The sequence below is a fragment of the Aulostomus chinensis genome, chromosome 19 (assembly GCF_037954235.1).
Source record: "Aulostomus chinensis isolate RoL2024-O1b breed Wild chromosome 19, RoL_Achi_v1.0, whole genome shotgun sequence".
NCBI lineage: Eukaryota > Metazoa > Chordata > Actinopteri > Syngnathiformes > Aulostomidae > Aulostomus > Aulostomus chinensis.
Genome location: NC_141338.1, coordinates 23764442 through 23790504, shown reverse-complemented (window position 1 = coordinate 23790504; position 26063 = coordinate 23764442). Strand labels below are relative to the sequence as shown.

The 26063-nt window shown below is 40.3% G+C and overlaps 2 protein-coding genes across 2 annotated transcripts; one reads left to right on the top strand and one right to left on the bottom strand.

Moving 5' to 3' along the window:
* Positions 1-284: 284 nt before the first annotated feature.
* On the bottom strand, positions 285-18498 carry LOC147244432 (uncharacterized). The gene is made up of 3 exons (XM_086187771.1): positions 18312-18498; positions 5011-5168; positions 285-3169 (listed from the first exon to the last, which is right to left on the bottom strand). The coding sequence occupies exons 2-3, from the start codon at positions 5145-5147 to the stop codon at positions 520-522; spliced, it is 2787 nt and encodes a 928-aa protein (XP_086043897.1). The 5' UTR covers positions 5148-5168; positions 18312-18498; the 3' UTR covers positions 285-519.
* On the top strand, positions 18352-25750 carry dnajc25 (DnaJ (Hsp40) homolog, subfamily C, member 25). Its single transcript, XM_086187772.1, has 5 exons — positions 18352-18745; positions 19041-19193; positions 22232-22602; positions 22694-22793; positions 24604-25750. Exons 1-5 carry the CDS (start codon positions 18410-18412, stop codon positions 24724-24726), a joined length of 1083 nt encoding a protein of 360 aa, XP_086043898.1. The 5' UTR covers positions 18352-18409; the 3' UTR covers positions 24727-25750.
* The last annotated feature ends 313 nt before the right edge of the window (positions 25751-26063 follow it).

Sequence of the window (26063 nt, the reverse complement as noted above, 5' to 3'; positions counted from 1 at the left end):
TTCTTTTTGCTCTAGTGGTAGTATGTGCACATAGCAGCCATCTACTAGAACAGGTGCAGGCAGAGAAGGAGGGTGTGTTTTCTTTTTCTCAGTGGAGAAATCCATTATTTACTTAACTACTAAGGCTATTATGTGTGGTGTACATGAATATAGTGAAGTCATGACATCTGAAGCAGAGAATAAAGTCACACTCCCTATTTGTGAGTCAAATCAAACAAAAAGTGTTTTATTCTGTTAAACTTACATCAGTAACAGCTTTGATTAGAACAGTAACAGCAACTGGCAGCATATGTTGTATTTCACCTTTTAGCCAACAGAAATATACTGTATTTACTCATGTTCAAATAACTTTTTCAGACTATTATATTTAAATCCTCAACTTGTGGGAAAACTAAACAGAAGAAAAGGAAGCTGTAAAGAATTCAAAGGGGTTGGCTTTCGCAGCAAGCATCAAGGTATCTGAATTCTGAAGGAAATGTTTTTTTTTAGCTTTAAGTTGATTAAACCATGTATTGGCACCTATTTGACCTTGCTAGTCAAAGTCTGGTATAATGGAAGGAGGAATTTCCATGAGTCATCCCATCCTGAGAATGACTTCAAAACCATCTGCTTTTTCATACCATTAAGCTGGAGCAAGAACTTCCAAGACTCTGCCCATTCATCATTGAACTTCTTGTTGGTTTCATCCTCAATGTTATTTATCAGTGAGACAGAGGAATTTCTCTGGGGTCGTGGCTGAGTTTTACTCAACAGGTGACATCCTACCCACTTCTTGTCTGGTTGATTCTCTACCTTAATTTCAGAGTGCAAATTTCTCCTTGTTAGTGGCTTTTTCTTCACAATCAGCCTGTGGTCAACAGGTTCCTTAGACTGTACAATGCCCCCCTTTACCCCTTGCAGGAACTGATGGGAGTTTCCCCAAAGCTTGAGGGTTGAAGGGTTGTTGCTAAAGATGGTGTTGATGTTGGTTTGTATTTTCTTCTTTCTTGACCACATGACTGCATAATAACCTGAGTTAGGAGATGACTCCACCCAGGGTTGCCCCAAGTGGGGCATTGGGTTTGCGAGTCTAAATGACCTTCCCCACTTGTCATTAACAGGGGCATGAGAGGTGCCACTGTTGACAGGTTTCCCCGATAATCCACAAGGACTAATTTGATAATTCAGATGTGACCCAGCTTTCCATGAATCACCCCACTCTTTCTCAGGGTATCTTTCCCTGAATACCCGGCTATCAAAAGACAGGTTCATTTTTACTTTGACTTTCTGCAAAGAAGCATTCTCTTTGCTGGCTTGGATCTCCATGAACTCATCCATACAGTTTTTATGAGGGGGTTGCTCAGTGCAATGATCAGTGTGGTAGACTGACCTCCATGCTTCCGTCCACTGGGTAAGGGAGGGTTTGTCATGATGAAACTGACTTTCTGAGACCATCCAGGCTTCCTGCCAATCGGAAACTGACTTAGCATGGCCCTGACGAGCAAATGAAGCTGCAGGGTGGGTGGTCTGTTGTCTACTCTGCCGAGGTTCTGGTCGCTGCTGGAGCCTTGGGAACCTCCAGGATTCTCTCCAGCCTCTCTCCTCTGTTGGCCCATTCTTGGGGAGTTCTACCGGTGCAAAGTGGTTCTCGTCTCTCCACCGATCCACTCGGATTTGGTGTGTAGTTAGCCAGCGCTGCTCCCAAAGTCCAAACTCCTGATTCTGGCGGGGGACCTTCCACGAGTCTTTCCACTCTGAGGCACACGGCCTCATGTCTCCTCCACTCTTTGATTCTCTCAAAAGCCTTAAACGGTCAGCCCTCCTTCCTCTCCTCTCCATCTTCATCTGATGTTTCACTGCCTTCCAAGATTCTCTCCATTCTGAGGCTGATATAACACCTTCCATTTTTTTTAAGGTAATCATCCTTGAATGAGTGAATTCTTTCTTTGGATGGTATATCACATTGTGTTGAGGTTGCTCATAGCTTTGGTTAGCAATATCTGATGTTAGATATTGCCCCTTTTGGTTGTGCTCTTTTTTCTGAGTCTCCATCTGTTGCGGTGAGATCTTAAGGACCTTCTCTATTTCTGCACATGGCTTTGAGTTATTTTTCGCCACTTGCCAAGATTTGTTCCACTCAGATAGAGCTTTAGATTCTTTGCAGAACTGCAATGGCAGATCTTGATACATCTTCTTAGGAGAAAAGAGTACAAAATCATAGGTATTAGTGTGATCTTGATTCAGAGAGGGATCTGAATTTTTGTGGTTTCCAAGGATCACCACACCTGCTCTCCATGAATTAGCCCAATCAGGACTGACTGATTTTACTTGTGGAAAGTCAGATTTGCAGCCTTGATGGTTGCCAAATCTCCAACAATCTTCCCACAAGGAGCTCATATCTTTATCCTTCCCCTGCTTGCTTGCAAAAGACTTATTCATCAGATCATAATCTGCAGAAGTAAAACTATTCTGTTGACACCCTGGCTTTGTGCATCTCCATGACTCCATCCACTCTGATGAGCACAAATCTTCATTGCAGCGCTGAGTCTCAGCCAATACGGTGAACACTTCATTTTCAGGGAAATTTTCTCCATTTACAGAGGTTTTACCTTTATTATTTTTGTCAGACCTTTTCCAGGATAATAACCAATCATCAGTGAGATGACATGAGCCAAAGTCTTGTGATTCCACCATCTTGTATTCAGGCTTCTTCCAAAGATGAAGGCTGTGAGGATCTATTATGTTGGGCCCATTTTTCCAAGGCTTGCCTTCCTCAGAGTCAGGCTGTTGGGTTACTAACATCCAGCACTGGCCCCAATCTGATATGATTCTGTCACACTCAGCTTGTGATGGCAAGGGCTTGGCATTCTTCCATGACTTTCCCCACACTAAAGGAGAAGGCTGATGCTGGGTGATGAACATGAGTAACCCTAGCTTGTTACACACTTTGAACTGCCCCTTTTTATCCTTTGCATGGGGAACTGAAGTGGAAAAGCCTTTGCTCTGCCCTTCTTGTTTGGCCAAAGGATATGAACCTGCACCATGAGGAAGATTTGGAGTTGCCATTGGCTGCTTGTCCTTCCAGATGTTGCTGTTATCTAGCTTAGGCGCAGGGGGTTTAATCTTCCTCTCCACCCCTTTGACCTTTCCCATTTTGGCAGCCAAACGATCAGACCATTCCTTGTTAATGCTGTGGAAATAGAAATATTGAAAAAAAATTAAATATACAACATACCATACATTAAATTGACTGTACACTTTAATGTATTGTAAAACTATTATTCTTATATGAGTTGTAACAGGTTTTTGTCTGTAATTTATCTAAAGACCACATTACTAGCATGGGAAATTATATTTGGGCATCTGATTTACCCTTTAACATCATGATTCATGACCACTGACCACAAAACAACTATTATATCGTATCATTTCAAATGAACTGTTCAGTTAACAAGCAACAATCAAATACCTGAAATTGCACATGAGTAGTACACATTTTATATATATATATACTGTATATATATATATACTGTGTATATATATATACTGTGTATATATATATATATATATATACATACTGTATATATATATATACTGTATATATATACTGTATATATATATATACTTTATATATATATATATATATATATATATATATATATATATATATATATATATATATATATATAATATACTTTATATATATTAGATGATTCAGTCCTCCTTTTATTGGCTGTTTGAAGTGTATGCCAATACTGGAATAAAGATCTTTTCTGTCACTGATTCAAGCTTTCCACTGAAGAGCATGAACAAGCAGCTGTTCAGTGGAACAGCCGATAAGAGAGGTCTCCCTCTGAACTGACTGCTAATTGATCTCAGTCCCTGTCATGGTTTAGATGTCCCCAAGGCTGAGAACAGATCCAAACAGATCCCGGACAAACCTGTGTGTGGGTGAACGATGGCTTTTGCAGACCAGAAATCATGCAGGAAGAGCATCTATGAAAGCAGCAGAAAGACTCATGGTATTTTAAGTCCATGGAAAAAGACAGCTGCTTGAAAATTATTGTGGTCAGTGGAAAGTAAAGAAGGATCTCTGGAATGGAATTTTACAAGTGTTGAATGATAAGCGGGAAGTTGTTTTTACTGTGTTCTTTTTTGCCTTCCCATTAATAGAGGCATTTGAATTTTTTTATGCTAAATCCTGTGGTTGAAGGTCTGCACCAGTGTGACTCTTGTTCACAGGCATGACACACTGCTAATTTTGTAGTTGGGATTTTTTTACACGTTAGTTCTGCAGTGTGTCAGACAAGAATGTTTTTTTCTGCTTAAATGGCCCTTTAAATACTAGGAAGAATTCTGCATTATTGACTTTAGCAACAATGAACCTGCCCCCCACACACCTCTTTGTAAGCTCAATAGGCACACAAATAAGACCGAATTTGCTGTTGACACCCAGGTGGAAAATGAAAATTGTGTGGATTGGAAACCAGCAATGACAAATATGATTCTAATGCAACATGAAGCAAATCCATCAAAACATAAAAGAAATTCTCAAAATGTGTAAAAACAAATATCAGGAGCTTAGGTTATCGGAAACATGTACATTCTGGTGAAAATTTCTAAGTTAAAGTGAGGAACTGATCATAAATTTAATGCCTTGTTTGTTTCATGTTTCTATTGTCTGTAAATGAACTTTTACTATCTCTGATACAGTTTTAATTCTTTTGTATTTCTATGTATAATAAACCTGCCTTGCCTTGCAGGGTTAAAGCAGTATCTCCAAAACACATCCAGCAGATAAAGTTGGAAATAGATGTGACATAAAAATCTTTAGATTAGGGCATCATGTTGCCTTGGTATCTAAACATTTTTAACAATTTCTGTTATTCCATAAGTACTGCTACTTCTTGCTATAATGTAGAAACTAAAACTTTATGTAGGCCCAATGTTTATAGTGTAACAATTATTTAAAAACTATTGAGGTGCCTATAGGTGACCTATGCACAGACCCATAAAAGTTTTGGTTCTTACGATTGCAAAGCACTCTTTTCAATTCGTTCCTGCTCAGCCTTCTTCTTCTGTCCAATCTCTCGCATTTTCATCTCCCATACATTCTTCATGATGGAGGCATCGCAACCAACAATTTCAGGATTCTTGTCAGCCGACATCTTGAAAATTGACTTCGAAGTCTGCATACACACAGGAAAAAAAAGATAAAGACAATTGAGGAATAATGCATCTACACTTATTCTTTTGGCAAGCTGTAAATATTTGTCGAATTCTGAACACTGCTAAGGAGAAGATAATGTACCTTTCAGTGTGGATAATCTGATGTGTGAGGAGATACTGCAGACAACTCACTACCTATATACTGTAATTAATCTGTATTTAGATATTTGAGAAGCTGTCTAAAAATATGACATAATTGACACACACACACTCTCACACACACACACACACACACACACACAAACATACACGTACACACACATATAGGTCCCAATAAGCATATGACCCAGTTTCAACACAGCAGCCATGTTGCAGCTCTCATAACTCCCAGGACACTTCCATCCATGGTACAAACTCAGCAACTACACAACTCAACCTTTTGAAGTAGAACAGATTTTTGTGTGTTACTCATAACCCACTTTTGAATGTTCCATTAAATGCACTTTTAATATCTCTAATGGCTGTTTATGCATATTTTGTCAAAAATAAAAATGTTACTTTCCATGTTTAAGAATATCAACTATCCAGCTGAGCTCAGCTGATGAAAAAAACATTAATTATCCACTGTTTTCAAATTTTAAGCCTATGAGTACACTTAATACATCTTACATTTGCGTTCACATATTTTACATTTCTAAAAATGAATAAGAGAAAAAAACAAATTGGCAACGGAAGCCCCAAAGACCTTCAAGGGCTGGACATGTGGAATAACCTAAAATAAACTCAACAGACACTGTCATGCAAGGATACTCAAATTCGTTCATATATTTTACACACAAATAAAAAATAAGTACCTGATAAATATTAGAAATATTGATTATGTACATAAAAAGGATTCTTCTCTGTGTTTGTGAATCAGCTGCAGTTCAGTTTGGAGAGTACTGGCTCAGGTTCTGATGCAATAACCGATAAAGGGACAAATCATGGAATAATAAAAGATGAGTTTTGATAACACATTTTTCCAATATTGTTTGCTATTTTGGATGAAATTAGTAAAACATAAAGTTTCATAGAAATGTTTTAATCTATAAGTATATCTAATATGAACCCAAGGATATGACTGGTTGAGAGACTCTAATCATCCCACCTGTTGATCTATATTCATCCTCACCCAGCTCTATTGCACATTACACTCCTGCACATATAGTTTACATGAACCAAAATAGAAGGCGCTCATGGAAACACTCACAGAGTTCACGTACCTGAAACCTATGTCCTTAGACTCAGCATACTATTCAAGTTTCAAAGGGTGGTACACTGGATGCTCTTGCATCACTCTTCCAGACAAGGCTGCACACACATACTTCATCCATGATGCCTTCTTACATGCTTGCAACCTTATGGAAGTTGTGATACAGGGTTGGTACCATGACCTCAATATTACCAATATGACTTCGTTGAAAAAAAAAAAAAAAGACACAAAAAAGTGTTTGAACACACTCAAAAAGTTTATATTTGTTGCTGTTTTTTTAAATGTATTTGAAAAACAGGATAAGATAAGATATATCACATCAGTTGTCATTCCAATAATTGTAAGGATTTTTCAGGAGTTCATCCAGCCTGCAAGTAAGCAAATATGCACTGTTGTTTGGAAGTGTTATCAATATCTATGGCAATGAATAAAAAAAAACAACAACAACATGTCAGCATCCTTTATTGCAAGCACTTTTGCGCAAGTGGCAGTGAAGTGACTGATGACATAAGGTTGACACAGTAGTTCTCAAATGGGTACCCACCCTGATCAATGCTTCATTAATGAGCCCAAAATGTCTGGAGAGACCCTGCTTTGTGACATCATGCCTTGTTTCTTGTGGACCCAGCAGGGCTCTTGCCTCTTCGCACCATTCCCTCTGTTGCTCAGCTACAGGTTTGATGGCTGAGCGCAGGCTGCCCTCAAGTTCACGTATTTTTGAGCAATCTGGTGGTAGATGTTGCCACGAAGCCTCTAAACCCCTAAACACTGTGCCTCAGAATAAGCATCATTTGCCGAGTCCTCACTGGGTACAGGGACATCCTCCTGAGAGAAGGGCTTTAGAATACCTCATCAAAGGTAGAGTGAGTGAGTTGAGTGGTAGGAGCAGTCTCGGGAGGAAATACATGTTGCCATCTGACATTAACCAACATCGCCATTCCTGTGAACGTGTAACTTACTCTGGTGGTTTGGACTCTGTCCCTCTTGGAAAAAGGCATGTAGTTGGCTGGCCTGGAGCTACCATACTGACAATTTGGGAAAGAACCCAGGGGCCATTGAGCGGTGAGGAGCTTTTCATAATGGGGGGAAAAAAACGACATGTGACCAAAACATACACTGAGTTGTTGCAGTGGACTGTGGTTATGTTTTATCGACCATTGTATGAAAGAAAAGTTATCAACTAGCGGAAAATGTACAGTGCCCCTGTGGTTAGTGAAAGCTGAGCTTGGAGCTGTTGACTCGTATGTGGCTTTTGTAATTGTTGCATCACTACAAGGATAATTTGCAGGCTTTGAGGCATCTGCCTGCTGTGTACACACACAAGACTCTAGTGATGGCACAGTGGATGATAATCTAAAAAAAATCTAAATTGAGACAATTTTAATGTGATAATGAGTTTGTTCTCTGTACCGGATAAAAGCCTGGATGCATACAAAGACACAAATGATCTCTTTGGTGTCTTATTTGACATGGACTGTGATGACCCTGATCTCCTCAGATGTTCTGTAGGCTTATGAGGGCTTGATCTGTGACTTTGCAGTGAAAAAGGCAGAAAAGAACAACTACAAAAGATAACAACCATCTCGCAGTCTGTGTATTTAGTGGTGTTATATTACAAACCTGTATACAGTTTGTTGGTAATCACATTTTGTATGCTGATCGCACTTTATCTCTTGCCTCACTGTGGTGTGATGCTGGCCTACGTGTTGTTGTCAGTTTAAGAACATTGTATGTTGGCTTTTACAATGTGCAAATTTGCATATCTCACTTAATGACGTTAAACTTTGAAACCTGAATTCAGATGAGCTCTGTGATGCTGGGAGGGAATGTTTTATACAATTCTCAGTCACATTTATTAGTTATTACTGGGTTGCATCTGGTGGGTGATGAATTTTCGTGAACGATAGTCCATAGCCTTGAGATAGAGATGACTGTAAGATGATTTAAAATATTGCATCCTTGTATTGTGCTTCGTGAGTAAAATGGTAGTAGGCCTTCCTTTTTAAAAATACCTGTTCCCTGCTTAGCAGAGCTAGTTAGTGAGATGAGGAATTGACGTTGTAGCTTGACTAGAAGATCTTTAGCCACTGATGGTGTGGCTGGTGATGGCAGGATATCATATGCAGCTCTGACGATGAAGCTCATTTGCCTCACCTTCATGGCCCACACACCCTTCCAGATGACGCTCCTTCACTCCTCACTGTCACCTGTCTGTGTTTGCCAAGGCACACTACTCTGGCCTAATTTCAGGCCTCCTCCTGTCAACACTCTTCCTCTACCATTATCTGTGTCTGTTCTAGTGCTGTGGCCACGCTCCAAGCAGGACAGTTAGTCTTTAGCCAAAAATGGGCTTTTCCTTGCAAAACATGTCTCAAAAAGCCCACATCTGCAAGCTGCAGTTGCCTTTCCGTGGATTTGGAAGGTTTCTTTTTACAACACATGTTGTGTTAATCACCACTACATCTCAGGATTCATTCAGTGTCATGAAGAGTTTTACCACTCTTGAAGTCCCGCAAGGTGACTTGTGAGGGACGATTTGGGGACACTGTACCAATGGATGTTTATATGTTGGGAGGACATCATGGAACTCTTAAATTATTTCTTGGTGTAGCCTGTGAACCCCCTTTCCAGGTTCGCAACTGTTGAGACTGAGACCTCATACATTATGTTTACACAAATTTAGTTGCACTTGAAGCTCCATTAGGACCTTAGGGGAGACACACACATCCTTGTACTTATATCTTTGTGAGGACTTTCAGTGACGTAATACATTCCCTAGCCCCTCACCCTAAACCTAACCATCTCAACTGACTGCCTGACCCTAACCCTAACCCTAAACCTAACCAGAACCTGACCCTAACCTTGACCCTGAACTTAAACATAACCGGATTCTAACCTGGACCCTAAAACCAAGTCTTGACCTTCAAATGGCCCTTTGAAGATGTGAGGACTGGCTAAAATGTCCTCACTTTCCAAAAATGTCCTCACTCTGTTGGTTAAATTCCTATTCTAGTCCTCAATATGTAGCAAGTACAAGAACACACACACACACACACACATATTAAGGGTGTACTTATACATTCTGTTAACATACATAAGTGTAATGTTCCAAGCTGTGACAGATTTACAGCAGATATTTGTGTGATGAGCAAACATGCTGGCAGGATGTGGTGCTAGAGGTAAAAATAGAGAAGTACAGTCTGATCCCATATCTTATCTGGTAAACTGAAACACATCATTCATTCAATACTCAAATGGAAATTTTCTGTTTTTGAGATCATATCATTTACTACTCATGTATTCATTGTGACTCATTGATGGCTTATTATATTGTAGTGCAATTATCGGAATGCCTTAATTGTACTAGTGTCAAAACAGTTTCTTTGAGTCTGTGGGTGAAGCCTTGGCCTAATTTTATCTTCTAAGGGGGAGGGGGTGGATCACTCAGGCCAAGTCCACATTTAGACATGTATCAACAATTACGTTGACTCTGCTCTTTGGGCCTTGATACCTTTCTTGACCAGGTCCTGAAACTTTTGCTTGGACCCCAGAGACTGTTTTCTCAAAACATTTTATTCAACCAGAAAGAGTTCTTCTAAAAAGAGTGTTATTGTTGTGCAGTGGCTTACACTCTGCCCCAATCAAACACACACCACCGACACCAGAGCTTAACCAGTCTGGGTGAAGCTCTGACAGCCAGCTTGTCAGCCAGCTTGTGCCTCTCTGCGTGGAGTCCGTACAGTCAAGTTGAATCAAGTTAATTTTATTATTATAATGTCAAATCACAACAGAAGTTCTCTCCTGACTCTTTCCAAGTAGAGCAGGTCTAGTACCACCCAATGGAGAATTGGAGCTTTTTGAGCAATGGGGTGACACGGGCTTGCTTAAAAGTAGCAGGAAAAATGCCAGTTTCCAGGGAGGAATTGACAATGTGTGTGACTGCAGGTTTGATAGTGGGCAAAATGGTCTGCAGGAAGCTGGTGGGTATTGGATTGAGAGGACAAGTTGTAAGTTTTGAGCTCAGGAGAAGTCTGGAGACCTCATCTTCGCTCAGGGGAGCAAAGGAGAAGAGTGAAGCAGCAGTGGCAGGTTGGTGCTGACTGGACTGGTCAGGCTCAGAGAACTGGTTGCTGATTGCAGCAACCTTTTCAGTAAAAAAGGAGGCAAACATGTCTGAAGTCAGTGCAGTGGAAGGCTGAGCAACTGGAGGAGAAAGCAAGGAGTTAAATGCCATAAACAGTTTCCTGGAATCAGAAGTGGCACAGATCTTGTTCTGATAGAAGGCTTTCCTAGCGGACTGTAAGCATGAGGTGAAGGAAGCAAGTTTCTGTTTGTATAAGGACAAGTCAGTGGGTTCTTGGGATTTACGCCACTTTCTTTCTGCTGCCCTGAGTCCAGCTCTTTGTTCTCTCAGAACTTCAGAGAGCCATGGACTTGGTTGTTTTTTCTTGGCTGGTTTGGACACCAGGGGGCAGAGTTTGTCCAGAGAGGATGCCAGAGAGGAACAGTGTTCCTGTAGCCTCATGAACAGAAAGTGAGGAGAAGTGCGAGTGGTCAGGCATGACGGAGTTCACCTCATCAGACAGCTGTGCTGCTGTGAGGGACTTCAGGTTTCTGCGGAAAGAAACCGTCTGTGTTGGTGTCTGCAATTGCGGAAAGGCAGCCGCAAATTTGACCAAGAAATGGTCTGACAGGTGGAGTGGGGTAACTGTCACATCTGTTATGGAGCAGTTACGAGTCAGCACCAAGTCGAGGACTTTACCAGCTTTGTGGGTGGGAGGAGAAGGAGCTAGTTCGAGTGCAAAGGAGGAGATGAGTGCCAGGAAGTCATTTGCCAGAGTTCTGTCAAGGTGAATGTTCATGTCTCCCATGACAATCAGTGGTGTGCCATCATCAGGGATGTCAGAGAGTAATATGTCCATCTCAGAGACAAAGCCATCCAGATTACCCCCTGGTGGGCGGTATACAACCAGAACATATGCTTTAATGGGAGCAGTGACACTTAAAGCATGATATTCAAATGTTGTCTCGCTGTTCGACGGACGTAGTGCAGAAAAAGACCAGTTCTCAGGAATGAGCATGCCAGCACCGCCTCCTCGTCCAGTAGAGCGAGGGGTGTGGCTTAGTGTGGCGGACTCAGAGAGTGCAGCTGGGGTAGCAGTGTTTTCTGGGCGGATCCATGTCTCAGTCAGGGCTAGGACCTGAATGTCTGAGAGTTTCATCAGTGAACTGATGAATTCTGTCTTATTGACTGCGGACTGACAGTTCCAAAGACCAAACATGACCAAGTGTGGGCTGGGACCACTTTCTGGGAGTGTGGACATCATACACCTGATTGGGGAGGAAAGCTTTTCTCACCACCTGATGACTGCGAGAGCTCAGCACACCCCTATGCAGAGGCCCAACAAGTTCATCTAACTCAAGCCCCATTCTGGAAAAGTTCCTGCACTTCAGTATAAAGGTCAAATCTACTACCCAGCCACACAAAAAGATCAACAACACCAGGATTGATTTCTATCATGATAACAGTGTCATCTCACCAAGCCATGACACAGTCTCACCAAAAGGAAAATTTGGGATATGAACACGAACATGAACCACTCACATCTTTATCATTCAACTCTATGCATCAAGGATGAAAATCCACAATTATTTCATGTTTATTTCAAAATTTCCTTCATTTTTAATCCTTTTCTCTTTTTTCCATAAGGTTGATGCAGTTACTATGATCATGATAGTGATTATTATCGTCATCAGCTTGCAAACAAGGTGTAGTTCCTATCTTGTGGGGGGGGGGGGGGGTGTTATGATTTACTTTAACTGACTGCATAATAATGATTTTGGTCTTCATAACTTGAAGGAAATCAACATGTTGCCTCCCTTTCCCCTAAATGTATTTACTTTTTATTTTCTGTTGTTTTCTGTCTTATTGCAAACGTGATATATTTAGACAATAATATATACTGATTTAGAATTGTTGATTTGTTATTTCAGAATGCTATAAGTGTAGATAATGGCAACTGAACATTTCCTTTTGTTCAAAGTAACGTAAATGTATACTATACAGATTAGGCATTAAAGGATATTACTATTTTCAAAGTTGCTCTGTATGAAAGGTCATCATTAGTAATACGATCCTCTATATGGAATAGTTTTTCTTATAATGTCAAACCACTTTGATGTGGAAGACAGCAATTCCATCCTTCAAACCATCAAGTTGATGGTCTTAGGTTGATGAAGACACTTGGATCAGCAGATTATTGATTTCATGGTACTTTCCCACCCTGGTCTGTATATACTGGCAATAGATTCAGAATAATCAGGAAGACAAAGTTGTGGCTAAAAACAAGCATCAAAATGCCTTTGGAGAAAACCCCAGCCAAACTACTCTGAACTGGAAAAGAGCATAAATATGCACAGAAAATGAGACTGAAGTTTTTGACCAATGTTTTACTGCTAACTAAAAATGAAGCAAATGCTAATGGTGCTGTAGCCTAATTGCATAGATAAATGATCACTAACATCGATAGTACATGGAACAAAAATCAATGAATAAAAGTTGGCTCTTTTCTGATTGAATTTAAAAAGTAGAGTTGCTCGCTAGAAGCCATCTTGAATCAAGCTGTTGGTAAGAAAAATGAATGGATGTGATGTCTGGCCTCTAGCGACGTTCCCCTTGACACTGAGAATTTGAAGCTTCTGTCAAGAATGTCAGGAACTTCCAGGTGGAGCTCTGTATGGGGATGGATTGTAGTAGCAAAGTGAAGTCACAGTGGTGTTTCCCTCTCCAACTTGTGAGTTGCTGCACGGTCTTTTGAGATTTGTTATGAAGATAATTCTACTAAATTAGCTGACATTACAAAGTAAAAAAAATGTTTTTACCCCTTTAGAAAGTATTTGACTTTATTTCTCACAATAATGTTTTAGATTATGATTCCCCTGTTGTCATTAGCTTAATTATTGTGTAATTATTTCATGATGTCACAGATAGCTCTAAAAACCTTGCCACCAACATTTTTATAAAGTATACTCAAATTTACCTTCACTTAAATTGTTTTCCTTTTCGTTCATATCAAGATACTTCATTTGTGGTGAAGAGCTCCTACTTGCTAGTATGTGTGAACCTACCTGAGTGGGACACCAGGTGACGTCAAGTGGCAGTCCAGATGGAATGCCTTTCATTGCACTCCTTCCCCGTAATGAGACACTCTTCCATGCTGAGGCATTATCCTGCCTTAAAATTCAGACAACCCTAACCCTTAGAGCAAGGATACCCACTTAATCCTGTCTCTCGCCCCAAGTCAGCAGGGAAAGCCCCCCCCCCCCCGACCCTTAACAGATAAGTGGTATAGAAAATGGATGGCTAGATAATCACATCCCTCATCTAGTTCAAAATAATCCCCCTCATCCCCACTGACTTCCCTCTGTTAAAAGAAAGCACGAAACATTTGAACAAAAGATCTTTTGTTGTTATTTCACTCATGGTATTCATGTCTCAACATGGGCATTTATTTGTGCATACTTTTACATGTGTTTATCAAGCCTATGTTAAATATATCAAACCTATGTTCATATCGGCAGATTTTGTCCTGCTCCTTTTTTCATTGACCAGCAGGTGTCTCTAGCGAGCATTCAAAGCCTCTAGAAATGACCACTTTTCCACACTTCTAGCCTGAAAGCCTCATGACTTCAGGAAGCCTCATCTCACCACCACTAATGGGCTACACTGGGAATGGGAGTTTGTAGCTGAGAACCAATGATTTTCAGTGACGTGATCTGCCCAGTGCCCATTATTTCAAAACATTCAATATGGATCAGGCTGATCCAGGTTTTGTAATTCCTTATTTTCCACACCAGATCAAATGGATTTTGATGGATTTGTCAAATTTTTTTAAAACGATTTTTCAGATGATACCACAAGATCAGGATTACAAAATCCAAATTTCCATAGGCCTCCCCTTGTTAGGGCAGTGCAACAGTTGATTGACAGAAATTTGAAAATTTTGGGAAGCATATATCAGTTAGCATATTCTTAATGTTCATTTGGCTGCATTAGTTTATGATACATAGACCAGAACTGCATAGTTTGGGGCTGGTCCCTCGACTGGTCTGACTATTGATGCATCGATCATTGTGGTTTCATTTTTTTCCTCTGTGAATTACTTGTATTTTGTCATTTATTATTATTGATAATAATAAAATGTCTCCCTGGATAAAAAAAAAGTCAAACACAAAACCTTTGTCAGTACACAACTGTTACTACTTTTGTACACTATTGTTTTTATTGCACAAAAGACCCTAAACTAAATAGTGGTTGACCCAATCATCTCTCATTGACTGTCCATCTGGTTGCAGTGCTGCCAGTGGTAGGTGAGGAACATCTTCTTCGGATGAAGATGTGGGACATTCTTGTACTTGAGCCTTCCCCATTTTTCTAAGATATGTATCCTTCATGTCTCTACATCCACTTTGAATCCATGCATTATCCAGTGGGAACTGGATAATCCTCATTTTTAGCAGTGAACTATCCTTATCACCACTGGATCACTTTGATCCAGATCAGATATTTTGAAATATGGGCCCCAGCTGATCAAAAATATATTAGAGTTACTTTATTCAGACTTAGTTTTCTTTAATTTATATATAATTACATCCCTATCAACAAATATTGAATTAGACGGACAGTGTAATGATATCGTAGAGTTGAGTGAAAAATGACATCAAGATATCCTTCATTATCATATTATCACATTATCACTGGTCCAAAGAGAAAGAGGGGTAGCTGGAGAAAAGTGTTACAGTATCTGTAAATAATATGAGAGGTAGAGTTGCCGTAGCAGTGTCCTTGAGCAAGATACTGAACCCCTAATTGCTCCTGATGGCCCTGCGACGAACTGGCAACCCATCCAGGGTGAACCCCTCCTCTCACCCATGTCAGCTGGGATAGGCTCCACCCCCCAACACTTAACAAGGGGTATAGATAATAGATGGATGGATGGATGGATGGATGGCTGGACGATTGATGGAGGGATGGTGTCCTGCCTGTTCGTGGAAGGTCTTGTGGAATACTTAAGTCTGGCTGTGATGTATGTATCTCTGGGGCGTAGTTCTGCTGTTCTCCCTGCTCGCACGCTCCCCTTCTCACAACAAACAGTCAAAACCCACTAGAACAAGCGTCATTCTCAACACTGGTTGAAATACATCACCAGGGATCAGCAGAGAACGTTCCGCTTGCATTGCATGTCATCACTTTCTCCGAAAACAAGGATTGTATTAAATGAAAGGGTTTCCTTTCGTAGTCCTGCTTACAACATTTGGCAGGTGAATCTGCAGGGCAAACATCCATTATGTAGTTCTCATATTCTGAATAAATTATACTGTATTAACATAGGCTATAACTATACAACTACTTAAATTTCACAATGCCAACTTTTCCAAGAGCTTTATGAGAATATTGGTACCACTGACCAGTGTTCTCACAAGATTATTCTGACCTCCTGTCATGGCCTACAGACTGCAAGGCTGGCCGGGTGTCTGTTTCCCTAGAAATACTACAATAAGAACAACAAAAACATTAAATATACAAATTTGTGTACACGCTAGTGAGTTTTAAAAGTGTTGGTGATTTTGTTTATGTATTTACTCATTTGTTTGGCACTGAGCGGTGTGGTGAGCTGTTTTTCTATTTTAAAATTTTTCAGTTCATTCCCACTTGTGGCACCATAAAACCACACAAATATTCTCAATAACTTCAACTCGTCATTGACCACAATCTTACTTTCCAAAATGATGTTATTACAATAACAAAACCAAACAACAAAATTCAAAATTAATTTGTAATTATTTTAAGGGATTCAGTAAAGTTCTTTTTAATATAAAGGAATATTATTCATCTGCCTTGAGCAGGGCTGCACGGTGGTGCAGTGGTCAGCACTGTGGCCTCACAGCAAGAAGGTTCTGGGTTCGAGTCCCGGCTCGGGCGCGGGATCTTTCTGTGTGAGTCTCCATGTTCTCCCTGTTCCTGCTGGGTTCTCTCTGGTACTCCAGCTTCTTCCCACAGTCCAAAGACATCAATTTGGGGACGAGGCTGATTGATACTCTAAATTGACCGTAGGTGTGACTGTGAATGGTTGTTCGTCTCTGTATGTTGGCCCTGCGATGGACTGGTGACCTGTCCAGGGTGAACCCTGCCTCTCGCCCGTAGATGCTGGGATAGGCTCCAGCCCCCCGCAACCCTTACTAGTAAGGAATAAGCGGAAGATGACAATGGATGGATGGATGACTTGAGTAGTGAAACAAAGAAGAGAGCAAGACAGATTTGAAATAGTCTGGTTGAAAGTTCTATGGAAGAATGAGAAAATCTTTAAAAATGGGAAAACATGAACAAGAGGGACAGGTAAATGAAAGGTAAGACTTTGAAAACACTGTTTCTTCAGTTGTAGTTTATCTTTGAAATGACTGGTTTGAGGGAGGTTTTACGGTTGTATTATGGTCTTACGTGATCATTTATTGGACTGGAGCAGCAATATACAGTATTGGGTTATACAATTAAGTATAACTTTAATTGTTCTTATAGAGAATTCATTAAGATTGGTAAAGTGATTCCTCTACCTTTGAGTCAGCTAATCAGAAGTATTCTCACGTATTCAAATGTAAAGGCAGAATCACCAATTTTAGTTATCGTGTGTAGTGTAACTTGTATGATAGAAAATGCAACATGAGCAAGGTTATGAAATCTAGTGTGTTTCATGATACAGTGGTACAATGGAGGTTTCTGAGTCAGAGGCCTCATCTTTTATGGGAAAAGCATTTCCTAGATATATCAAGTAGCCTGTTTCTCCTAAAGTTAAACAAACGGTCAAAAAACAATCAGGTATAAATCTATCCAACTGCTGTGTTTCTTAAGATTTAATTTGACTTTGACCCAACCTTTTGTGGTATGAATGAAGAAACTTTAGAACATGGTGTTTATGCCCAGTGTCTCAAAGATTTTTTTTCCTGATGTAAGGAATTGGCTATTGCTTACGATTAATGACATTCCAAGCTCTGATAGCTCTCATATTCATTTTATATGAATATTCGAGATACTTCTGTGCCTGACATGAAAAATACTATTAAGACACTAAGGTAAATTTCATATTCACTGGTGTAAGTGGAAACACCGTAAGCCCTCCTTTGATTGGATTTTAAATGACTGGACTGAAAGCTATTTCCTTGTTACTTAAAAAAATGAGATCTTAGGGGTTGGCAGGTTACTATTGTGCTGAGTGCTAGTTCTGTTACGTTGAACCACAAGTTACTTTTATTCAAAATAATCTGCTTTCCATCCATCCACTTCCAACTTCTTATCCTGTTGAGGGTCGCGAGAGGCTATAAAGAGGGCGAGGGGCGGGGTTCATCACACAGCTCACCTCACCACAACCCCCCTTGATGTCTTCGGACTGAGGGACTAATGCGGGTCTACCTGAGAGAACCCACGCAGGTACAAGGTGAACATGCCGACTCGACATAGAAAGAGCCGGGGCTCGAACCTGCAACCTTTCTGCTGGGAGGCGACGGTGCTAACCACTGCAGCACCATACCACCCGTGTAATTTGTTTTTAGAGTATAAATCTATTTCTCTATAATCTTTCAAAACTTTTTCATACTACTACGTCTGATTGGACTAAATTAATTGTTTTTGTTTTTTAATTCAATCTCTTATTTCCGTAAAGAGTTTTCCACTTTTTGTTATTTGTCTATGGAATTGTGTTCATTTTCTATGAGATTTTGTATGTTCATATAAAATACATTTGTACATTGTTCAATCCTGTTCAACTGTCCGATCTTAAGTATTTCTAACCACGGGTCTAAACCCAGAAATATCACACCAAAGCAAATAAAAAAAAACGCAAGAGAAAAAAAAGTTTACCTTTGATGCATCGTCATCTTTTCGTTCCGGCGCGTGCTGATGATGTAGCCTGCTTCGGGGCTCCGCTCCGGCGTTGGTGTGCAGCGGAGGAAGCGGAGATGGTTGACCTAACTGAATGGAGCCTTGGTGGTCCTGGTTGTCAGCGGACGTTGAATCCTTGGTGGCGGCTCGCGGTGCTACTGTTTTCCGTATCCTCTCTGCCGGCAGTCACAGCGCTGGTGGAGGGCCTCTACTGCGGCACGGAGGTCTGTTATGACGTCCTCGGCGTCACCCGGGAGGCCTCGAAGGCAGAGATCGCCCGCTCGTACCGGCAATTGGCCCGCCGGTACCACCCGGACCGGTTCAGGCCAGGAGAGCCCGGCTCTGAGGGAGAAACTCAGGAGTCCGCCCAGAAGAAGTTCCTGCTAATCGCGACCGCGTACGAGACGTTAAAGGTCGGTCCTCGTCTGTCAGTATAGTTATGATAACGAGGTCTCTTAGTTGCCCTGATGTTGTTTCCCCCTCATGGACTCCTCCTCCAATACACATCAGGTAGTTGTAATTGTGTGCTTTACTATAGCGATTTCGAGTACATCGTGTCAAACTTTTTCATCTTCTCAACACCAAACTTCCCGTTTATCCCATCTGCCTTTCACAAGCTTTCGGGAACAAGAAACCCGAGCCTCTAAAACATCAGTTCACTCATGTTTATAATATAACCCTGAATTTTGGTCATGTCTGTTTGTGCAGGATGAGGACACGCGACGGGACTATGACTACATGCTGGATCACCCTGAGGAGTACTACCAGCACTACTACGCCTACTACCGCAGGCAACTCACCCCCAAAGTGGACGTCAGGGTTGTCATCCTCGTCACCATCTGTGCCATCTCTATCTTCCAGGTATGTCTGGAGTTGCCTGTTCAACAGGGTCAAGTCTTCCCTTGAACTCTCTCCATTTCCCCTTGTTGTCTTTTCTGACTGTGGTCTGAACTGAACCGGAGACCCCTGATAGAGTTTGACATTTGTGGCTCATCTGCTTCTCTGTGATACAGTAAGTGGATTTCTTGATGGAAAGTGAATGAGAAATGTATCACCAGAAAAGTCAGAAACCTACAAAGGAAATACTGTGTTTTTTCAGACAGTGTATACTAACTTCTTGGCTTTTTATATAAATGATCAAAGTTTATCCAACTATTCTGGTAAGGCTCTGCTGACAGCTCATATATCCTACCTAAGAATCACAGTGCTGGTGTTGTTCCTTCAGTCTACAGCCTGACCAAGTGTTGGTACCTCCAAGAAACTAAACTCTACCGTATGAGTCAAAGAGGAAAAAAGGATTTGTGAACAGCAAATTTAACTTTCAATTTCTGACCTTACTTTGGACATTTGTCAATGTTGTTATGCTGTCTTTGCATTGTGTCACAGTGGATGTGTGCCAGTCTTGTGTATCTGCACTGTATTGGTTGTTGTATGTTGACTGTGTTGTGTGTTGCTCTGTCGCTGACACCTCTTGGCCAGGCCAACATTGTAAATGAGAACTGGTTCTCAGCTGCTTATACCTGGTTGAATAAAGGCCAAATTAAATTAATTAAATAGATTAAGTGGTAATTACGGAATGCCAGGACATGCCAATTTTTGCCTACTTTGGAAGAGAGCATGAGGAGGATTATTTCTGGACAAACCCAGACCCTGATCCTAATCTATTGGAACTGGAATTTACACAGAGGAGGAACTGCAGGATTTGCAAGCTTGTCTGGCCTTAAAATATAATCAGCAATGCATATACAACATAAGGTGGCAAGTTCTTGGCTGGCTGTAAGGAGGATAGCAAGTACTTGTATTTCCCATAGTAAATTGTAAATAGTAATATTAAGTGGTAAATAGTATTTTTTTTGTACCAAGGCAAGTGATTTTCATCCCTGGATAGGTGAAATTTACCAGTCCAAAGGACAAGTGGCTCAAACAGCCTCTCCCAGACACTGTCCTGTTGCTGCACATTCTTACTTGAACATCAGATGTGTGTTCATCATCCACTGTTAAAAAAAAACCTTACTAACAAATGCACTATTTCCTCTTGCTTTAATAACATTTGAAAAAAAAGTCTTTTTAAGGAAACAAGGTAGTCTTTTATAGAAAAATTAAACTTTAGATTTGTCGTACAGATTTTAAGTCTTGGGACCCAGTGAGCAACAGGTCGTGTGTCTTGAGATGATCTTGTTGACATAAGAAAAAATAGGCAAAATACTGGTCACCCTATCCTTAATAAGATTTGAACAAAAGCGAATTTCCACTTGCAAACTATTTAAAGTCATAAGTGGGCAACAAAGACAAAATTTCCTGTTTGACCCTTTGTGAACAGAGCTCGTTATCAAACTTTAGTACTGTTTTAGCAACCAAAATGAGTGCAGGAGCATCCAGCATCAAAAATTGTCATCAGATGTTCCTCATGTATACCAGAAACTAGTACAGTACATATCAGTATAATCTCTGTCACACAAGGCCTTTATTTCCTTCCTCTCTTTGGAGAGGAACAGTTAGTGAAGACGTACCATTTCACTGATGACAAGACTCGGTGTGTCAGAGAACAGATGAAGGCCCCATCACTCAGAATGTTTCTTTTGGTGTGCAGAATGGTGTTCTAACACTGGAGTACTGATGTCACTGGGGGTGGATGAGGGTTTTTTTTGGCCTGATATCAAATCTGGACTGTCTGCCATTGCCAAGTGTGGTTTCATGATTAAATTAACTTAAATTTGGATGTGGAGTTGCTGCTGCCAGGAGTTTTCAGACAAATATGTTGTGCATGGTTGGCTCTGCATTTTGGTGGCAACAGGAAGTGATGCAGGGAGGGGGGCATCTTGGTTACCTCACTCTTCTTATTTGTTAGTATTTGACACTTCAGTGTAAGTATCACTCATCTCAAAACAGTTTGTAATGGCAACATCAGCCTTTGCAGCTATAACAGCAAAGAAATCAAAGAAAAAAACAACACAAGAAATGTCATTATTTTTGTAAAAGATATGTTTGTTATTATTAGTTTAATAAAACAGTCGTAAACTTGTGGGTCCATTTGAAGAAATGATTGTCGATGAATGCTTTGTGAAGACCAAATAATCGCACCACTCATTTCTGAGGTTGAAACATTGCCCATAAACTCTTTCATTTCCAAATACAGAACATTTATTTTTGTATGTATCCAGCAACAAGTACTTAAATGATACTAAACAATGCTTTTCTGGCCTCTCACACTTTGGCTTTGATGATTGCCTCATTGTGAGCTAATACTCTGCATGGCACCTGAATTTAGCACAAAGTCTGAAATGAAGTTTGTACTGCATCTACATCCCAGGGTAGTAGATGTACAGTCGTCTACACTGTGTAGAGCCCAACGTGAGCATTTTCCTTCATGCCAGATATTTCGTTTCATTATTGTAAATGTTAGGGGGGAGGGGGTAATTTTGGATGCTAGGAATAAACACGTCACAATCAAATTACCAGATGTGCCACTTCTGAGAAGGTCTAGCTCGTATCGGATTTAAGTCTTAGGTAGATGTAAACACGATAGAACTGACACTAGATCATCGTCCCTGGTCTGACTGCAAATACCTCTGATCACTTCTCACATCAGAAGCAATAAATGATAGATTCACAGCTTTATGGGGTATTAACCCCCCCAAAAAACGGTCCATTTATGAAGATGTTTCAGAAGTTTGACTCTGGACCTGGCTAGATGTGCGAATCGATTAGAAAACACCCAAAGCCATGTCAACACCGTGCCACCCAAGACTTGCAGGTTTTGCTATTGAAGTGTGTAAGATTGGATAGTGTATTATTTGGATAAAATATGCAGGTACATATTTCTTTTCAATGTCAGGTATCAGAGTCAGACAGGCAGGTAAAACCCAGATTAAATGTTTCCCTGCCTCTCTCTTTTCCAGTACTACAGCTGGCACAGCAGCTACAATGAGGCCATCAACTACCTGGTGACTGTTCCAAAATACCGGATCCAGGCCACTGAGATTGCCAAGCAGCAGGGCCTCCTCAATCGCCCAAAGGAGAAGGGAAAGAACCGCCGCTCCAAGGATGAAATTCGGGAGCAGGAGGAGGAGGTGATCCGTGACATCATCAAAAACAAGATTGACATCAAAGGCGGCTACCAAAAACCCAATTTATCTGACATCCTACTTTGTCAGATAGTGCTCTTCCCCTACTACCTAACCAACTATGTGGTCTGGTACATTTCCTGGGTTTACCACTTCACCATCTGCAGGGAGGAGTATGGAGACCCAGAGAAGCTTTACATAATCAGGTCAGTGTTTGGGGAAAGTTATTAAATGTGGATAGATGAGATGAACTGCTTTGTGTCCCAATCTCACAACAAATTCTGTTTTAATCCTCAGGAGGTACATGAAGATGTCTCAGTCTCAGTTTGACAGCCTTGATGAAAGCACCAGACAGTCCTTCCTGGAGAAACAGCTCTGGATCAAAGACAATTATGAGGTTTGTGGCTATAAATTCTGTACACTTGATCGATCCTCTTGACCTCCTCTCTTATTTCATTTTCTCCTCCACATTCGCTCATTCTATCCTTTTAATTAATTCTTATTGGATGTCCATCTTTTACGTGTTTTTTTCAGTATTTGTTTCTTATTATGTTTGCTCATTCTAATTTGTTTTTCCTTTCTACAGCTGTAAGACAAAAAGAACTTTAATCCTTATTGAATCAACAAGTGAATGCTTAGTCACTTTATCTTTTACTAAGATAAAGTGACTAAGAGCATTCACTTTATCTTAGTAAAAGTTGAACAAGTTCTAAAAATGAATTGGTACAATAAAACAATTTTCTGCAGCTATAAATCAGAATTAGGGATGCACTGATTCAACTTTTTCAGTCCTGATACAGAAAACTGGGCTCAGGGTATCAGTTCATGCTAAGTCTTGATGATACATTAATGGTTAAGCATTAAGCTGTGAGCTTCACTTTGTTTAAGAGCCTGTGAGCTGTGAGGTACTTGCAAGCATGACTTAAGATGCTCTCCTAATGTAATACAGAATTTAAGAAATAAATACATAATTATGAATTTACTGAACAGGTATTATAATGGAAGTAATAAAGAGCAAGAAACACAGAAATACTTCAAAGCACCAGAGCCTTTTCTTTTAGCTGCCTCCATGCTATTAGCTTTACTTGACAAAATGTAAGTGGTTCCCTTTCCTCTAAACCGGTGGTGGGGGGGGGGGAGTCCCCCATGCTCATAATAAATCCCTACAGCCCAAAGTGATTTTGTCAAATGTCTAAACCACAGGCAGAATCCAAAATAATCAATTTATCATGATGTACAGCACAAAACAGTGCTTACACTTGAAACAAATGTTTGCAAAATCATGTTAATTATCCTTGAACATTTGGTCATAATTGCCCTGCACCATATTTTGAAGAGGTGTGTGACTGGATTCCTATGTGAATAATTTTATGTAAGTGGGATTCATATTTGTGTGTTTGGAGACTTCTTCAGAGTCAATCAGAGACTGAATTTGGTCTACAGTGCTGTGCAAGTGGTTCATGAGGGAGAGTGAATGGACTTGGGAAGACCAAAGCTCTGTCTTGTACTGCTAAGGCTAGAAGAGAGGGATTAGAATTAAATTTTTTTTAAAAACTCACTCTTGAGAGGAGTTGGTTACAGGATTCTCTGCAGTCTCAAATGGAGTGATTTTTTTGTGGTACGAGTGCGAGCCAACTTTTGTCCAGCTATGAGTAACAACTACCTATGCACTCCACAAGTTTGAACTTTAATAGCTCCTGTAACCAAGTGTGCTTTGCGTTTTTGGGAAAAGAAAATCCAAATATAACAGATTGTGTAGAAAAAATACAGGGCACATGCAAAAAAACCCAAATTATGCACTTGGCCAGAACACAGAACTGTCCAGCTCAGACAGATCTGATCAGTTAACAGAGTCAATATTCTCAAATGGTTTGTCGTGTAGTGAGTTCCTTTAGATTTTTCTGTGTGAAAATAAACAGTACCAAAGGGAAATTCTCTAAGACCACATATTCATAAACTGATTCAAACCAGACTAAACAAACTATTGGGGAAAAGGCACATTCACATTGGTTTCACTTGCCCAACCAGAAAGCTGTGTCCAGTCCAGTGAGTTGAGGAACACATGATTTTGCTCTGGAAACGTAGACTATGTCGACATGTTGTTATAGCTCTTTGTGGAGGTCTGCATGTGCGTTCCTTGTATCGTTAACGTGAAAGTTCGTGAGTGAATGAGTTTAAACATTCTGGACATTAAATGGGTCTTTCAGGTGTACAGAAAAGAGCAGGAAGAGGAGATGAAGGTGAAGATGGCAACTGACCCCAGAATGAAGAGGTATCGGCGCTGGATGAAGAATGAAGGACCAGGTCGACTGACCTTTATTGATGACTGACGGACACAAATTCATGTGCAAAAAAACGCATCTGCCTCAGTGCCAGTATACATGGACAACTCACACCATTCTGTGTGGAGAAATGCCTGTACAGAAAGAATAACTATGCCTGTATATTTGTGACAGATCCGTCATAGCGATAATGCTTCATACAAGGGAATGACTGATTGGAGTAAATGTGAGCTGGGCTTCAGTTTTTGAATTTGTTATCTGAAGCCCAGTCAGTTTCATTTGTATTGAAGCGTAATGGTTGTTTTTTCTAAAAACAATCTGTAATTTTCCTTGGCTATTTTTTTATTGTCCTGCTGTTAAAAAGAGATGGATAACTTGAGTTCTGATGAAGTCATATGTAACCTGAGGGTAAACAGTGTCATCGGACTGCACCCTTCTTACTTGTGGTTCCTCAGAGAATCAATGTAAAATGATTTAAGAGTATTTGCTTTTGTAATGAATAAACAAGGGCCTGAATGTGTTTTTTTTTTTAAGAACTGTGACATGAAGCAGTTCACTAATTTGTCATACAGATAAGTTTTGTTTAGCCTAGCCTAGAACAAAGAGCGCTGACGTAGAGGAACTACCTGTGACCCATGTCTGGTTTAGAGGTTGTTTCTTGTGGTTCACACTGATAATCATCCTCTTATCTGGGAGGACGTCGACTGACAACTGTTTTCTCTGCTTCACTGAAGAAAACACCACCTAAAGATGAAAACAAACTGAGGTTATTGAGAACATGTGGGACATAGTAGTAGTCGTCTGAGGCAGCTGTGAGGCTTAGATCCTTTATCATGGAAATTAATCCGAAAAAGAAAGAAAACTGGAAGTTTTATTGCTCAGTGAACGCCAAAGGAATCTTCTGCAGGTTAAATGTATAATAAGTGATAACAGGTAGTCTTATCAGGGGTTCTGCTGTCTCTTAAAAGCAGGTGGCTGCTTAGAAATTATAGTTTCCCAATTTGTTTTTCTGTTGTAATTATTGGTGTCAAGCAGCATTAAAGTCATATTGCAACTATGATGCATTTGTATGAACACCACTTTTTTTTTCAGTACTCACTTTGTTTTAGGGCAGGTTGACAGATACAGTAGTGAACACAGGGTTCTGGTTTAACTTTATATTTATTATAACAGGAACATGAAACCAAGTTCATTTTACTATAAAAAAAACAGCCTCGTGTCACAAATTGTTGAAATAATTTAGGAAAACATACATTTTGAACATCATTCAATTCGGCATGGAGTTTTGACAACTTAACCACTGTGTTGTCTTGCAGGCCAAAGTTGACCCACTGCCAAGTTTAGCTGTAGACAAAATACCTTAAACTATCGTTTTCCATCCATCC

Bases quoted from the DNA above. Each gene is read 5' to 3' on its own strand.
- LOC147244432 (XM_086187771.1), bottom strand. From the start codon at position 5,147: ATGTCGGCTGACAAGAATCCTGAAATTGTTGGTTGCGATGCCTCCATC. The intron at 3,170-5,010 runs GTAAGAACCAAA...CTATTTCCACAG, and splicing joins GAAAAGAGTGCTTTGCAATC to CATTAACAAGGAATGGTCTG.
- dnajc25 (XM_086187772.1), top strand. From the start codon at position 18,410: ATGGTTGACCTAACTGAATGGAGCCTTGGTGGTCCTGGTTGTCAGCGG. The intron at 18,746-19,040 runs GTCGGTCCTCGT...CTGTTTGTGCAG, and splicing joins CCGCGTACGAGACGTTAAAG to GATGAGGACACGCGACGGGA. The intron at 19,194-22,231 runs GTATGTCTGGAG...TCTCTTTTCCAG, and splicing joins GTGCCATCTCTATCTTCCAG to TACTACAGCTGGCACAGCAG.